Source organism: Colletotrichum gloeosporioides, assembly GCF_011800055.1.
Source record: "Colletotrichum gloeosporioides strain Lc1 chromosome Unknown consensus_101, whole genome shotgun sequence".
In the NCBI taxonomy this organism is placed as follows: domain Eukaryota; kingdom Fungi; phylum Ascomycota; class Sordariomycetes; order Glomerellales; family Glomerellaceae; genus Colletotrichum; species Colletotrichum gloeosporioides.
In genome coordinates this window covers 122,709-136,968 of record NW_025544746.1, presented here as the reverse complement: position 1 = coordinate 136,968, position 14,260 = coordinate 122,709, and the positions used below count along the sequence as shown (strand labels likewise).

Genomic DNA, 14,260 nt, shown 5'->3' with positions numbered 1-14,260 from the left:
ACACGAGCTGCTGGCCCTTCCTGTACCTGCATATTGACGCTGTTTGTATGTTCGCTTTGATTGGCACGGGAATGAATGGCAGGCGAGCATTACCCTTCTGAGATCGGATCTGAAGGATGACTCGCAGGCTGCATTTAGCCGGCGGGGTGTCCAAGTAATTAGACGTGATGGACGGTTGACGATCGTAGCCTGCAAGCCATTTTGAGAATCGTCCTTTGTTTCTCCACGAATGTGAAGTAGACTTTGTTGCCCAGAGTAGGGCGTCGGGGATGGGCGCAGACATACCTACCCCACACACTTCGTCTTCCCCGCAATGCAACTACTCCTCATTGCATCGGTTGATCGTCAATACGAGCGTCGGATTTTGACCAGCAATCAGAATGGAGCTACGAGGTAGGTGTACACGAGAGGCAGAAGTGCAGTGTCATCAGAGGTAGTCGACTTACGAGCGAAAATCTATAAAATGATACTGATGCCTTGAAAGGTCTACCAAGGGAGTTAGTCGTCTATTAAGGCTAATTTCGCAACTTCCAAAGACACACAAGAGACAATGACGCTTGCACATGCCTTCTTTATTGCAGCATTGCTTGCCACCGCAAGCAACGCGATATCCTCTTTTGATGGAAGTCGTTACCTTTGGTATACAAAACCAACAACAGAATGGGAGCAGGGAGCTCTTCCTATCGGCAATGGACGACTTGGGGGAACTGTTTGGGGAGGTGCAAACGAAACCCTCACCATCAACGAAAATACCATCTGGTCCGGTCCTATTCAAGACCGAATTCCTCTCAACGCCTTGACGACCCTACCTGTGGCTCGTGAGCTGTTCCTCTCTGGCAAAATTACTGAAGGCGGCCAGCTTGTGTTGCGGGAGATGACCCCGGCCGAGAAATCCGAACGTCAGTTTGGATATTTCGGCAATTTGGATCTTGATTTCGGGCACAGCGGTAACTTGGAGAACTACGTGAGGTGGCTTGACACAAAGCAGGGTAACTCGGGCTCCTCGTACGCTTTCGACGGAGTTAACTTCACGTGTGTATAGTATTTTCCGCGGATTGAATACTCTCAGTCTAACGATTTTGAATGATAGGCGGGAATTCGTTGCCAGCTACCCAGCTGGGGTGCTCGCCGCTCGTTTCACTTCCAGTGAGGAAGGTGCTCTCAACCTCAAGGCTAGCTTCAGTCGACTCGCAAACATTTTGGTCAATGTTGCATCTACTGCAGGCGGTGTCAACTCGGTAACCCTGATGGGCTCTAGTGGACAGCCTCTTGATGAAGACCCAATTCTGTTTACCGGTCAGGCTCGTTTCGTGGCACCAGGAGGTATGCAAAGCCCCTAAAATATGTTCGGTATTACGCGCTCGTTCTGATATGAAATAGCGAAGTTCGAAAATGATGGTTCCGTTCTCAGGATCACAGGAGCTACAGTAATTGACCTGTTCTTTGACGCAGAGACTAATTATCGCTTCGCGTCTCAGGAAGAATGGGAGGCTGAGATTGAGCGCAAGCTGAACGCTGCACTGAGTAAGGGGTATTCAGACCTAAGGGATGAAGCCCTTGAAGACTCCAGCAGTCTCCTAGGACGGGCCTCAATTTATCTTGGTAGATCACCACGAGGACTTTCTGCGTTACCCACGGATGAGAGAGTCGTCATAGCACGGAACGATTCAAGTGATGTTGAATTGTCAACTCTCACTTGGAATCTCGGCCGCCACATGCTCGTTGGAGCCTCACGAAACACCGAAGCCGACATAGATATGCCCGCGAATCTCCAGGGCATCTGGAACAACAAAACCACGGCTGCTTGGGGCGGAAAGTATACTATAAATATCAACACCGAGATGAATTACTGGTCTGCCGGCCCAACGAATCTGATCGAGACACAAGAACCTTTGTTTGACTTGATGAAAGTCGCCAACCCAAGAGGCAAAGCCATGGCGAAGGCCATGTATGGTTGTGACGGCACAATGTTTCACCACAATCTGGACGTTTGGGGCGATCCGGGTGCCACTGACAACTACACATCTTCTACCATGTGGCCTATGGGCGCCGCATGGCTTGTACAGCATATGGTGGACCATTATCACTTCACGGGTGACAAGGCATTCTTAGAAGATGTTGCATATCCCTTTCTCATCGACGTGGCTACGTTCTATGAGTGCTATACCTTTGAACACGAGGGCTATCGAATCACAGGTCCTTCGCTGTCACCAGAGAACACTTTTGTCGTCCCGAGCAATTTCAGCGTGGCTGGTCGCTCAGAGCCAATGGATATCGACATACCCATGGACAACCAACTCATGCACGACGTTTTTAGTGCAATCATCGAGGCGGCGGACATCTTGGGAATTGATAATACCAACCAAGATCTGAAAAAGGCTAAAGATTTCTTGACTCTCATCAAGCCCGCGCAGATTGGGTCCAAGGGCCAGATCCTCGAATGGCGCTATGAATACAAAGAATCGGCACCTAGTCACCGTCATCTTTCACCTTTATACGCTCTGCATCCCGGGAAAGAATTCTCACCATTGGTCAACGAAACGCTGTCCGAGGCCGCTCAGGTTCTACTTGACCGTCGCAGGGATGCGGGATCAGGAAGCACAGGGTGGAGTCGCACATGGATGATCAATATGTACGCTCGATCGCTCCGGGGAGCGGATGCATGGGAGCAGGTGAAGGGGTGGTTCGCTACGTTTCCCACCGCGAACCTATGGAACACAGATAAGGGATCAACATTCCAGATTGACGGAAACTACGGGTTCACGAGCGGTATCACGGAAATGTTGCTTCAAAGTCACACGGGTACTGTGCATATTCTTCCTGCTTTGCCGGGTGAAGCCGTGCCAACCGGCAGTGCAAATGGATTAGTCGCAAGAGGCAACTTCATTATTGACATTGAATGGGAGAATGGTGCTTTCAAGCGAGCAGGCATAACGTCGAAAATTGGAGGTAGGCTGAAGCTTCGAGTTGGAAATGGTGAGAGTGTTCTCGTCGATGGGGAGAAGTACGCCGTTGAGATTAGCACGAGCGAAGGCCAGGTTTTGGAGATAACACCAGCTTGAGCTCATTCATGTATGCGGGTGTTCACAGACCAGGTAATGCACTTGGATTACCTTAAATAATGCAACTAGCTTCATAGCTTTTAGTTCGTGGAGATGGAAGTACGCGGCCACCTTATCAGTGATCATCAATCTTGACGAACCATCAATTCGCTCATCAGGCACAGCTTGACGTACACTTCTGAAAAGGGATCTCCAGTAGCGAACTTCGCTGTGTTGTACGTCAGCACCCGGATCTTGCCGGAATACTGAGCTTGGTATGGACTGAACTGAAAAAAGAAAAAAAAGAAAGAAAACGGTTAGAGGGGTAGAAGAAGACTCGACGCTAAGTACAAGACCAAATGCAAAAATATAGAGTCTGCTGTGTCTAGGAAAAGGATTCTATACATCTATATGCTACTAGCTAAAGGTCATTCAAGTGAGGTGTACGTGCTTCAGCAGCGTTCGGCCCATCGCCTTCGACGTTCTAGCCGCGACAGCAACAGCGACTCCATTCATGACGGAGGGATTTAAGGCATCCGCAAACTCAGATTTCATGAGAGCCTTTGTAATATACTTCCGCCTGTCTATTCCTTGACGTTCTGACTGCCATATTTGAGGAGCTGCGTAATGCGTCCAGCCAACGAAGTCAGTCGCGGCGTGGGGAATGCGATAATAATGCAACCTTGCCTCTTGCAGCGGACCAGCTTGTGATTGTTTCACAAAAAATAGCAATGACTCTGTTGCGTGTTGGAATTCCGAAGAAAGCTTTATCTTCACCATCGCTCCCAAAACGTTCGGAGCTTTGTTGACTGTATCTTCAAACCAGTAGGACTCAGCATCCTGACACCCGCTAAGGTTCAAAGCCGATCTTTCGAAGGGAATATCGATTATGCTTGAATTAGTCAAGAATCTTCCCCTCGGAAGCGTTTCAATTTCGACAAATTTGTTCCTTTCATCAAAAGACAGCAGAACCCCAGCTTTGGCTGACGTCGTTAATGAAAAGGGCGTTGCTTCGCTTACACGACCACCCGTTCTGTTCGTTGGCATAAACATATGCATGGGATGAGTTCTCAGCTCTCTTGTGGGACAAAGATGAACCGGGACTCCTGGATAAGGACATCTGACAAATCGACCTGTGTTCGGGTCCCCTGACAGTAACACACCTGTATCTTCGTTCTTGTGTATGGTTTCAACATTGAGAATGCCGATGTATGATGACCAACATGATAGAGTTCGAAGTTGAATCGATAGCCCCGCGTTCGTCATGCTGTACGGCTGTGGCATATTGCTTTCTCGAGGGGTGAACTGAGATGCTTCTTTGAAGGCATGTGGGCGAGACGACAGGAGACTTCCCGTGCCAGAAAAGGCAGACCAAGACCAGCAGAACAAAGAATGATCATCTGAAACCTTCAGGATCTCTTCTTGGAGTCTCATGAAAGCCCGCGACCCCTCCCCGTATACCAAGGGCATAGATATGCCGAAAATTCCGAGCATACAGTATGCCATATCCTCAAGTCTGGTGGTCTCGCGGCGAGCCAGCCATGAAAGTCTTTCCCCGACGGATGCTTGAAAGGCTGGATGATAGTGGTCACCTTCCCACTGATCTTGCGACCACCCATACTGTGATGCTTTTGAGTTGAAATATTCGACGTCGATGCCTGTGGCCGAAGATATGTGATGCGCCAGAGATGATCTTGTGCCAATGAGCGACCAATCGGCTGCGTAGAACAAAACCTCTCTAGGAGCCAAGAGCTCCTGTAAAGTCCAACCTCTTGTGAACCATCGACTGCGGGAAATTTCCTCTGCGTTGGAGGAATGCCCAAATGTTGGTATATCGGAGAGATACGCAAAGCACACCCCCGAATGAAAGTACCAAGAGAACATCGAGTTGATGGCTTCAGTAAGTTCTGATGAGCTGTTTTTATTGATACAATTCGTATCAACCCACAGGAACTTGAAACCCGCCACCCGTGCTTGCGCGCATGCGTCCACAATCTTGCTGTATCCTGGTTTCTGAGAAGCTGGAGATCGGTCGGCCCAATCCTGAAATGTCACTTCCCCGCAGCTCCAAGTATGTGACAAAATGGCGTAGCCAGGAGTATCGCTGCCGAAGAATTGCTCGAGTTCCAGAGTTTGCACGTTGATAAGCCACATAATGTCGGAGGTGTATCGCCCTTCAAGACCCAAAATGAAATCAAGTGTATGCTGCAGATCAATAGCTGTGACTATCGCGATAATTGCCAAAGGATATTATGTGAGAGTGAGATTTGATACCTGTCGGTGGGTAATGCATTAGAAGTCAGACCAACCGCGTAGTGATGACCCCTCAACTCTGGGGCTCCATTGATCCTTTGATGCAAGCTAGCGGGGTCCAACCACACGGAAGCCTGCCAGCAATATGTCTTGCCCCGGCGGAAACACCGATCCGCCGACATGAAGCTGTCACTATCTATTCTGAGGGAACCACGAGCTTTTGATGTACTACAATGTAATCGATTGCATCTCAGGGGACTTGAACGTGCCGCCGACATTGCCGACTGCACACGTTGAATTGCCATTGGAAGATCGAATGAGAGCTCTCACATCCGCAATAACGGCCGTCAAATATCGAGTCAAGGAGCACCCGAATTAACGATGTTCATCGTCCGAGCTCCGGCGATCCGGCCCATAGCCCTGTCCGCTCCGACGATGACTTGACAGGGGCTCCCAGTATCCACAGACATCGTCTGTTAAAACGGTTTCTTGGGGCTTTGGGCTCAATGAGATTGTCAATAAAGTTGAGACAGCTTGATGATAGGTAGAATTTCTCCCCTATGCTTTTAAGATACAATGCAGCAGAGCTGGTGTTATCCTACCTGCCAGGCACATGCGCCTGAAAGGACCTATTTCCATCTCGTTCATCCCGCCGGGAACTCTGGGCCACCACGTACGCACATGAATCCCATCGGGACGCACCAAATGTGAAATGTGCACTACTGTGCAAATGAACTGCTAATACTTCAGACACTGTAATACTTCTCGATTAAGAACAAGCCAAGTACTTTGCATAAAGGGAACCTATAGCCGTCCGCTGTGTGCTGTTACGGCAATGGTGCCCCTTTTCCAGACCGCATAACATTCATCAGCCGACATCCACAATTGCTTACCTGCCTCGTATCGAGAGTCAGCCTAGCAACTAAGCTCGTGCGAGTCCCACTCTAGATCCCTGCGAATGATACCAACCCACGATTACTTTGCTATTTTCGAGGGTCAACACCGACGAAACCCACAATAACTTCTTATCGGTTCGCCCGGACAAGCAGCATCAGGGGAGAGGTGTATTTACTCGATGCAACAATGGACCGATGGGTTATCCCCATGGTCCACCTTCAGCCTCCGGTTTGAAATAAGACTCCGTTTTCCCCGGAATCAATCTTTCACATCTTTTGGTCCCAACGATCTCATCGTCCACGACCAGTCACTCGTTTTTTCCGACGTCAACCAACCAGACGGTAATAATACTCATAATATTAATCTGTCAATATGTTGTCAGCGAAGGCCATCACCACCCTCTTCAACTTCATCCTGCTGGCCTCCGCGGCCCCTGGAAAGCGTCAATCTACCGGCGCGGGATCCTGCACCGACCTTCACCTCTTCTTCGCTCGTGGCTGGAACGAAGGCTACCCTGGACGCCAACAGTCGCTTTATGAGGCTACCTGCACCGGCCTTTCCAGCTGCGACTACGAAGACATCCTTTTCGATGCGTCAAACCCCTCGGGTTACCCTAATGCAGTTGAGGAGGGCCGAACCTCCGGTGTTGCCCAGATCAAGGCCTACGTTGAGAAGTGCCCCGATTCCAAGATCGTCCTGAGTGGCTACAGCGAAGGTGCCAATATCGTTGGCGACATTCTCGCCGATTCCGGCCTCGATGCCACTTCCACGCCCGGCAGCAAGGGTAAGTTGGATGGAATAATGTTCTAAGAAGTCGGTTGCTGATCTGTCTCAGTTTGCGCTGCACTCCTTTTCGGTGACCCGACCCACATTGCCGACCAAAGCTACAACGTCGAAGCCGGATCTACCTACAGCGGCCAAATGGCTCGCTCTAGCTCGTCCCTCGCCAACCTGAATAACTTTTCCAGTGTCCTGCGCTCTTGGTGCAACGGCGAGGACACCGTCTGTGCCTATGGTGACGGTACTCGCACGATGGGCGAGGATGCCCACACCAACTACTTCCAGCTGTACACAAATGATGGCGCGACCTACATCAAGGAGAAGTGCGTTCCCTCCGGAACCACCCCGACCGCGACCGCGACATCCAGCATTCCCGCCCCGACTTCTACCGGTTCCTTCTGCACTTCCGGCAAGGTCAAGTCCGGCCTGTCGGACAACTACAGCGGCCTCTGTGCCTTCGCTTGCTCCAACGGATACTGCCCCGACGGTGTCTGTGAGTGTGCCTCTTACGGCGAGCAGACTACCAGCCCGGGTGGCGATGGACGGGACGGATGCCCCGCCACCGGACTTGACGACAGCTACAAGGGCCTTTGCAGCTTCAGCTGCAGCCACGGTTACTGCCCTACCGGCGCTTGCCAGTACTGTTAAACATTCGGGATTGAGTTAATGACGGTGCGATGGAATGCTATGGATTACGAATTTGAGATTGAAAGTTTGAGGAAATTAAACCAATCAGGGGCACTCTCTGTCATGTAGACTGTTTCGAAATTTGAAGGACCGTAATGACTCTCCAGCTCATTGACAGAAACACTCCTGAAGTCCTACTCTATGGAACTGGATGTTTGTAGTGGTTGGCAGCAAAATAGCTTCTTTACCACTGAATTTGTACATGATGCAAACGAGGCAAAGTGACCCTTGGAATCTAGCCCGCGCATCGACGCCTTGCCCGTGCAGCTCTACGACGGAGTGGGGAACCTTGTTTGTCAATTCGTGGTAGATTGGATGTTTACAATGAAACCACCACTCCAGCGTTGCGATGCTGCGCATCTCAATGATAGAGCGGCAAGCAGGTTTTGCGTAATTCAGGAGGTCATTTCAATGATCCCCATTGCCCACAAGCATGTCACGATGATGGGCCTGGCTTAGGCGTCAGACCAATTGGAGGCTCCAGTCTTTGTGATGATCGTGATCTACCCGCCTCCCCGGGACTCCCGGCACAACCACCGGGGCTGTCTCGCTGGATCGGAGTGACGAAGGCCCGGGCGCAGGCGCAGGCGCAGGGAAGATCTTCCAGATCAGTGAAAATTTAGGCCAACCTGCCAAGCAATGTACAAATAGTGGGCTCGAGTGTACAAACGCCGAAGCCAGGGCGGGCTCACGATGTGGTTGACAATCACAGCTGGAGCCCCGCCAGCTGGCAATTGAATGAGCTTGCGCGAAGATGCAGAGCGGTGGCTGAAAAGCTCTGCACCAAGTGGAGAGCAACAACACAGCATGGAAGATGGGGCCGCGGCAGTCAGGCGTGGGGGTTGTTGAAATCCTATGGTATTCCCGGGAGCCAGCGGTGCGTGCTTGCAGTGTTTGCTTGGATGGATGTGGACATGGGTCTTGCTGAGAGCGCGACAGCCCCATGTGAATGAAAACTAACATGGAAGAAATGCCTTGTCAATCGTGTGTCGAAATCCTCTCGAGCTTGATAGGCAAACAGTTCGTTGGCCTAGCCATGAGCCAACTGATGCTCATAATGACGGCACGCCAGCTGCAAGAAATTCTGTGCGTCCTGGTGTGTGGAGCCGAGACGCCGGCTGGATCCCATGACCAGCAAACTCCGGTCGCAAAAAGCGGGATCCCGATCTTGTCGTTCATGGCGGCTCAACCAGGCGGGCACGTTTCAAGCTGCAAACCCAGGACAGCCTGGTGACAACAAACACTTGGTTCAGCGCGGCGCGATCTGTTACTTCAGTTGACGTCAGCCGCGTCAAAGACATCCAATGCTCCTCATCCTTCAGTGGTGCTTCCTTGAGGCTGCGACCGGTGATCCTTATCATCCCCTATCGCTTATCCACATGTTCGCGGTCCCGGTATTCCGTTGTTCGTTTTGCTTCCGCGCCGAAACGTGTGGCGAGCGTCTCCTCAATTCTCATCCTTTCAAACGACAAAAATCAGCTATACTGCCTCAATATCCAGTGGGCCGACGTTTCTAATTTTATGTCGATGGCTGATGATCGACAGTAATCGCCAAAGCCGTTCCGCTGTTCCTGCAGGACAGAACTCTCTTTGACGATTCGGACAATTCGTGAAGGCAAGCGAGGGAGAGGTGCCAGGCCTCTGGGAGCAGCCATAACTCTATCAAACTCATGTCAGACGAAGTAGCTCCCGTCCTCCCGACCTGCTCATGTCACCCCAACTTCCGATGCAACAAATTTGCCAGGTTGTCGCGTCTCTTCACCTGCAGGCGATGGGATGGAGGGAATACAGGGGCCTGCTATCCCTGCCACAATCGCTAAACGTCTTGTTGACATCACCGATGGCCATGGGATTCCCTGCCACCCACGCACGTTTTGCGGGGCGAGACAAACCGCCAACGTCTTGGCCCGCAGAACCAACAGGGAGTGCTTCCCTCCCTGATGTCATTAACCCACCAACCGTCTGTCGCAATCACGGCACAACGGCATCGCAGCGCCTAAACAGGCATGGCATTCTCACGGCGGACGGTCTAGGCTCTCCATTTGTTCGCCAGCCAGGCCTGGTGGAAGTGTGGAAATCTCCCAGGAAAACCGGGTTGTGCATCTCGGCCCTTCCTCATCGCCAACGATTTCGAGCTATTGACTGCAGAGAGGAGAACACAAGACACACACAGTCACCGCCCAGCCGCGTAGTACGCGTCAGACTGGAGCTGCTGCCCAGCCTTGGTACCATCAAACGGGAGGTGAACATGGATTTCAACTGACACAGGCGCAAAAGCTCCGGCTCGGTTGGTTCGACCTGGTCCACAAGGATGATGAAATCTGTGGAGGGCGATGAAACCGCCCGTTTCGGTGACCGATCTTTATGTTCCAACGTCTTTTAAGACGGCTGAACGCCCCGCTGCGTTTCTCACGATGGTTCTGGTTACTAACGAATTATCTTAATTTTTGTCCGGTTGCTTTTGAAATGGCGCCGTTGCAGAGTCGCCTTCTAGCTGGCTTCGGCCTCATCTCTGCAGCATTCGCCGCCGACTCAGTCCTGTCCTTATCGCTGTCCGAAGATGTTCCCTCCGACATTTCCGCGAACGTCGACCCGTCGTTTGCCGGCTTCGGTATCGAACTCGACCATCTCTACTACTTCATGGGAGATGAAACTCCCAACGACCTGACGATAAATCTTCTAAACAACCTTGCCAACTTCACCGGCAGACCGGCGCATATGCGATTGGGTGGGAACACGCAGGATTATCTGATTTACGACGATTCGCAAGACGACTGGCTTATCAAGCCCAATCCGAAGCCGACCGCTCCTGGTGATGTCCCAGCGGACAATTTCATTGTCGGTCCGAAGTTCATGGAGATCGCCAACCGTTTGCCCAAGGGAACTCCCGTGACATGGGGCTTGAACCTGGGATATGCCGAGTCGGACTACATCGAGAGGTTAACGACTATGGCGACGCAAATCATCGACCGATGCACCAATCTCAACCTCGTCTCATTCGAATTCGGAAACGAGCCAGACCTCTACAACTATAACGGGTTCAGAAAGGGATCTTGGTCCGGCTCGGTATATGCACAGGAGTGGCTTGATCGAGCACGCGCCGTTTGGGAGGATGTCTTGCAACCTAAGAACCTGCAAAGTAACTTCTTTGAGTCTTCCGCCTCGACAGCTTGGGTCACTGGTACCGGATTCGAGATCAAGGACCTGGAGAGCTACCTCGATGTCAAGGCCAACAACTCAGACAAGGGATTCATCACCAGCTGGAACCAGCACAACTACTACTACTTTGTAGGGTCGTTTCCGTACCCCTTGACCCTGGATTACATGATGCACTTCGACAACACAAAGGAGCAGTTCAGCACCATCGAAGGTCAGCTAGACCAAGCAAAGGAAACGCCATACCCTTTCGCATTGAGAGAAATGTCCGTCGTCGGGCCTCTCGGCGTGGAGGGGCTGAGCGACACTTTCGCTGCTGCCCTATGGACCTTCAACTTCCTTCTTTACGCCGCAACACTCAACATCACCTCAGTTCAATTCCATATGACCTTTGACAGCAACGCCAGCGCTTGGCAGCCGACGCGCATGTTCGGTCGGGATCGTTTCGTTCGCCCTCTGTACTACGCCTTCGCGGCGTTTGGTCAGACTCTCGGCCGATCATGTACCGCCCGCATCGCGGAGGAGTCGATCTCGAACGCTCCCTCTGGCTACACGGACTACCTGAAGGCTTACTCCATCTATCAGAGCGATTCCCTTTCTTCTGTCGTTTTGCTCAACGGCAAGATTGCCAACGTGTCTGACTCGTCCAAGTCCAACATTACGGTAGACTTGACCTTCCCGACCTCGCTTGCGGGCGAGACGCTGCACTTGGGCTACTTGACTGCCGATGGATCAGACGCTACCCATGGTACGACGTGGAATGGCATTAGTTTTGAGCAGGACAATGCAGGCACACAGTCACAGGTCTCCAACGAGGACATTACTGTGAAGATTGCAAACGATGGCAAGGCAAGCATTCCTTTGCGGGATGCCGAGGCCGTCGTCGTAAACATTGGCGCCAGGGTCGGCACTTCTGAACCTGACCCCACGGCATGTGACGCACTCACATCAGCATCTCCAGGTGTTGGTACGGCGACAACGTCTACGCCAGGCCCGGCTGGAGACCCCAGCAACTCATCAGATGACGGCGACGACAGTGCTGCCACGAGTCTGATGCATGGGAAGGCAGTTTATGGATGCATTGCGTGGAGTTTGGCATTTACTCTGGGAGTCTTGCTTTTCTAGACTCGGTTATAGATATGATACCAGGTCCTGTTTGGGGTTAGGCGTATGTAATGGATTAATGATCGTTTGCTTTGTCATGAATATACAATATCTTTATTGGACCACCATTTGCGAGTCAGAGTGCCAGTAAACCGTGATCTTTTGCGATGCTTTTAGAATAATAGGAAGTCCCCTCCTCACTTGTGACCAGTACCAATCCAGCTTGACTCGTTTCGTACATGTTATGGGGCTCAGTCTTGAGAAAGACTCGGTGATCCTACCCTGGGAAAGAGTTTTGAGGTCATGGTGATTGACGGCGGGCAAAAATTGAAGCTCATTACAACCGGGTCGTTTTGGCTCGAGAGAGAATTTGGATAAGAAGCTTGCGACTTCGAAAACACAGGTTTCCAAAACCCTTCTGCCCAGGCGCAGTCACTGATGTGGATCGTTGATGTTTAGGCACGCTTTGGCTTTTTCCTCGGTCGTACCAGAAGATCGAGTCGACGTTGGCTTGAGATATTCTTCCAGCTCAATGCACAGGCTAGTAAGAATATACGCAGCAAAGATTCGGTATGAGACACGAATTGGCGAATTTTAGCACCGGTGCATGGAGCTGAAAATGAAACTACTCGCGTTGGGCTCTCCGCATTCTTTCGGTAAACCAAGACCCCTGCCCCAGGGACATTTTCGTAAAAGCTAATAAATAAGCTTATAAAATATGTTGTAAAGAAGTATATACACGAAACCACTTAGGTTCTTCCATAAGACATATGACTTTTCCACAGGAAGTCAATTCCTAGAACCATCAAGGCCGAGAAAGTTCTTATCCATCATAGGGGCCAAATTGCCTCTGTAGTTGGGAGAAACCTAGCACTCGCCCGACTTGGTGCCGGGGCCAGAGTAGAGCTGGCAAGGGGTCTTGGCGTCGGTGCAGATGTTGACGAGCGTCGCCTCATCGCCGGTGTCCTCGTTGATCCCGGCAACCTCACCACCTCCGTAGGCAGAGACACCCTCGATGCTGACGGTGCGCTTGCATGCATCACACTGTCATGTTGTTAGATACAACAGGCCTTTGTCACAAAGTTTCTGATTCACTTACGGTGCCGCAAGCTCTGTAGACTTTGCCGTAGTCTTCCGCGTAGAAGTTGGAGATCTTTCTGAGTGTGAGCCGATGTTTGTTGCAATGTCCTCCAGATCATCAAACTTACGCTGACGTGACCGCAGCCGTTGTGCTGTACTACCTTATCAGCGGCCTTGTAGGCACCTCCACCGATGATTTTGGTCTCAGTGCCAGCCTCATCCTCCTTGCTAAAGGGGGAATTTCCGTCAGCCTTGTGCCTTTTTTCCCGCTGAACAGCTCATGTCTGAAACTTACATGGAAATGGCATCCTCGCACACATCCTCAAACCAAACGTTTTCAATCGTGCAACCACCACCCAAGCAGTAAACTCCCTCCATTTGGTCCTTGCCAATGATGGCGTTCTTGAGAGTCGCGCCCTTGCGCAGGATGAACACGGCGTCCTTCTGACCACCCTCAGTCTGGGCTTTGCAGGCACCGGACCCTCTATCAAAGCGAGCCAACTTGCCGTCGTAGCTCTCGCCAGCGGCAACTTCGATGGGCGCATCGCCGCTGATGGTCTCGGTAGCGGTGGGCATAGCATCCTTACCAACGCAGGCGGAGACGACGGGGAAAGAAACGGCAAGAGCCGCGAGCAACTTGATGGCGTCGGTGCGCATGATGACTGATGTAAATTTCGAAAGAACGACGAAGAGGGTCAGTGATGTATTGCGGAATTGAAAAGAGTGAAGATGTTGCAATGAAAGCTTGTGCTGATGAGATCAAGCTCCAGGTCAATGACAGTGGCCGACTGGCACTTTATACCCACAGCATGCCACTTCGTCGGCCATATTCCAGGGTGTTTCCGACTGGCGGGAACTTGTCCAGACTCTGCGCCGATTCTCGAGACATCAAGTAGAGAATGAATTAAGGAGGTCTTGGCCATCGAGGGGAGCTTAGCAGTGTCCTCCACAGTCGCATTCTCAGTAGTATCCACCGGTTGGAGCCATGGATTTTGACGTGTCAGTGGGGAGGGGCGGCAAGTCATCCATTCGGGTAAGCATCACGCTGCACAATCAATCAATCTGGGAAACAACGTTCATCTCAATTTGAACCTCACACGTGGAATATTCAAGCGTTGAAACATGCCGAGTCTTTCTAATCGCGCACAGGCAAAACAGATAAGATCACCAACGGCTCTTGAATGGGGTCGATTGCCTGGGTGTCGTTGCCAGCAATGGGGCCGATCATTGCCCCGTCCGCGCCAAGGGGCTCGGCACTGCCA

At 51.5% G+C, this 14,260-nt stretch overlaps 5 protein-coding genes across 5 annotated transcripts; 3 read left to right on the top strand and 2 right to left on the bottom strand.

The window, feature by feature from the left end:
- Positions 1 to 550: 550 nt before the first annotated feature.
- Positions 551 to 3,062, top strand: GCG54_00010502 (Alpha-L-fucosidase 2; the record flags this gene model as incomplete). Its single annotated transcript, XM_045410425.1, has 3 exons — positions 551 to 1,032; positions 1,091 to 1,323; positions 1,381 to 3,062. The coding sequence occupies 3 exons, from the start codon at positions 551 to 553 to the stop codon at positions 3,060 to 3,062; spliced, it is 2,397 nt and encodes a 798-aa protein (XP_045257316.1).
- A 411-nt stretch (positions 3,063 to 3,473) lies between these two features.
- On the bottom strand, positions 3,474 to 5,195 carry GCG54_00010501 (Vegetative incompatibility protein HET-E-1; the record flags this gene model as incomplete). The annotated part of the gene is made up of 3 exons (XM_045410424.1): positions 3,474 to 4,600; positions 4,634 to 4,821; positions 4,867 to 5,195. The coding sequence occupies 3 exons, from the start codon at positions 5,193 to 5,195 to the stop codon at positions 3,474 to 3,476; spliced, it is 1,644 nt and encodes a 547-aa protein (XP_045257315.1).
- A 1,368-nt stretch (positions 5,196 to 6,563) lies between these two features.
- Positions 6,564 to 7,619, top strand: GCG54_00010500 (Acetylxylan esterase; the record flags this gene model as incomplete). The annotated part of the gene is made up of 2 exons (XM_045410423.1): positions 6,564 to 6,975; positions 7,027 to 7,619. 2 exons carry the CDS (start codon positions 6,564 to 6,566, stop codon positions 7,617 to 7,619), a joined length of 1,005 nt encoding a protein of 334 aa, XP_045257314.1.
- A 2,505-nt stretch (positions 7,620 to 10,124) lies between these two features.
- GCG54_00010499 (Beta-glucuronidase) lies at positions 10,125 to 11,939 on the top strand (the record flags this gene model as incomplete). The annotated part of the gene is made up of 1 exon (XM_045410422.1): positions 10,125 to 11,939. The coding sequence occupies one exon, from the start codon at positions 10,125 to 10,127 to the stop codon at positions 11,937 to 11,939; it is 1,815 nt and encodes a 604-aa protein (XP_045257313.1).
- Positions 11,940 to 12,785: 846 nt separating this feature from the next.
- Positions 12,786 to 13,655, bottom strand: GCG54_00010498 (putative pectate lyase F; the record flags this gene model as incomplete). The annotated part of the gene is made up of 4 exons (XM_045410421.1): positions 12,786 to 12,962; positions 13,018 to 13,071; positions 13,127 to 13,226; positions 13,294 to 13,655. The coding sequence occupies 4 exons, from the start codon at positions 13,653 to 13,655 to the stop codon at positions 12,786 to 12,788; spliced, it is 693 nt and encodes a 230-aa protein (XP_045257312.1).
- Positions 13,656 to 14,260: the final 605 nt, after the last annotated feature.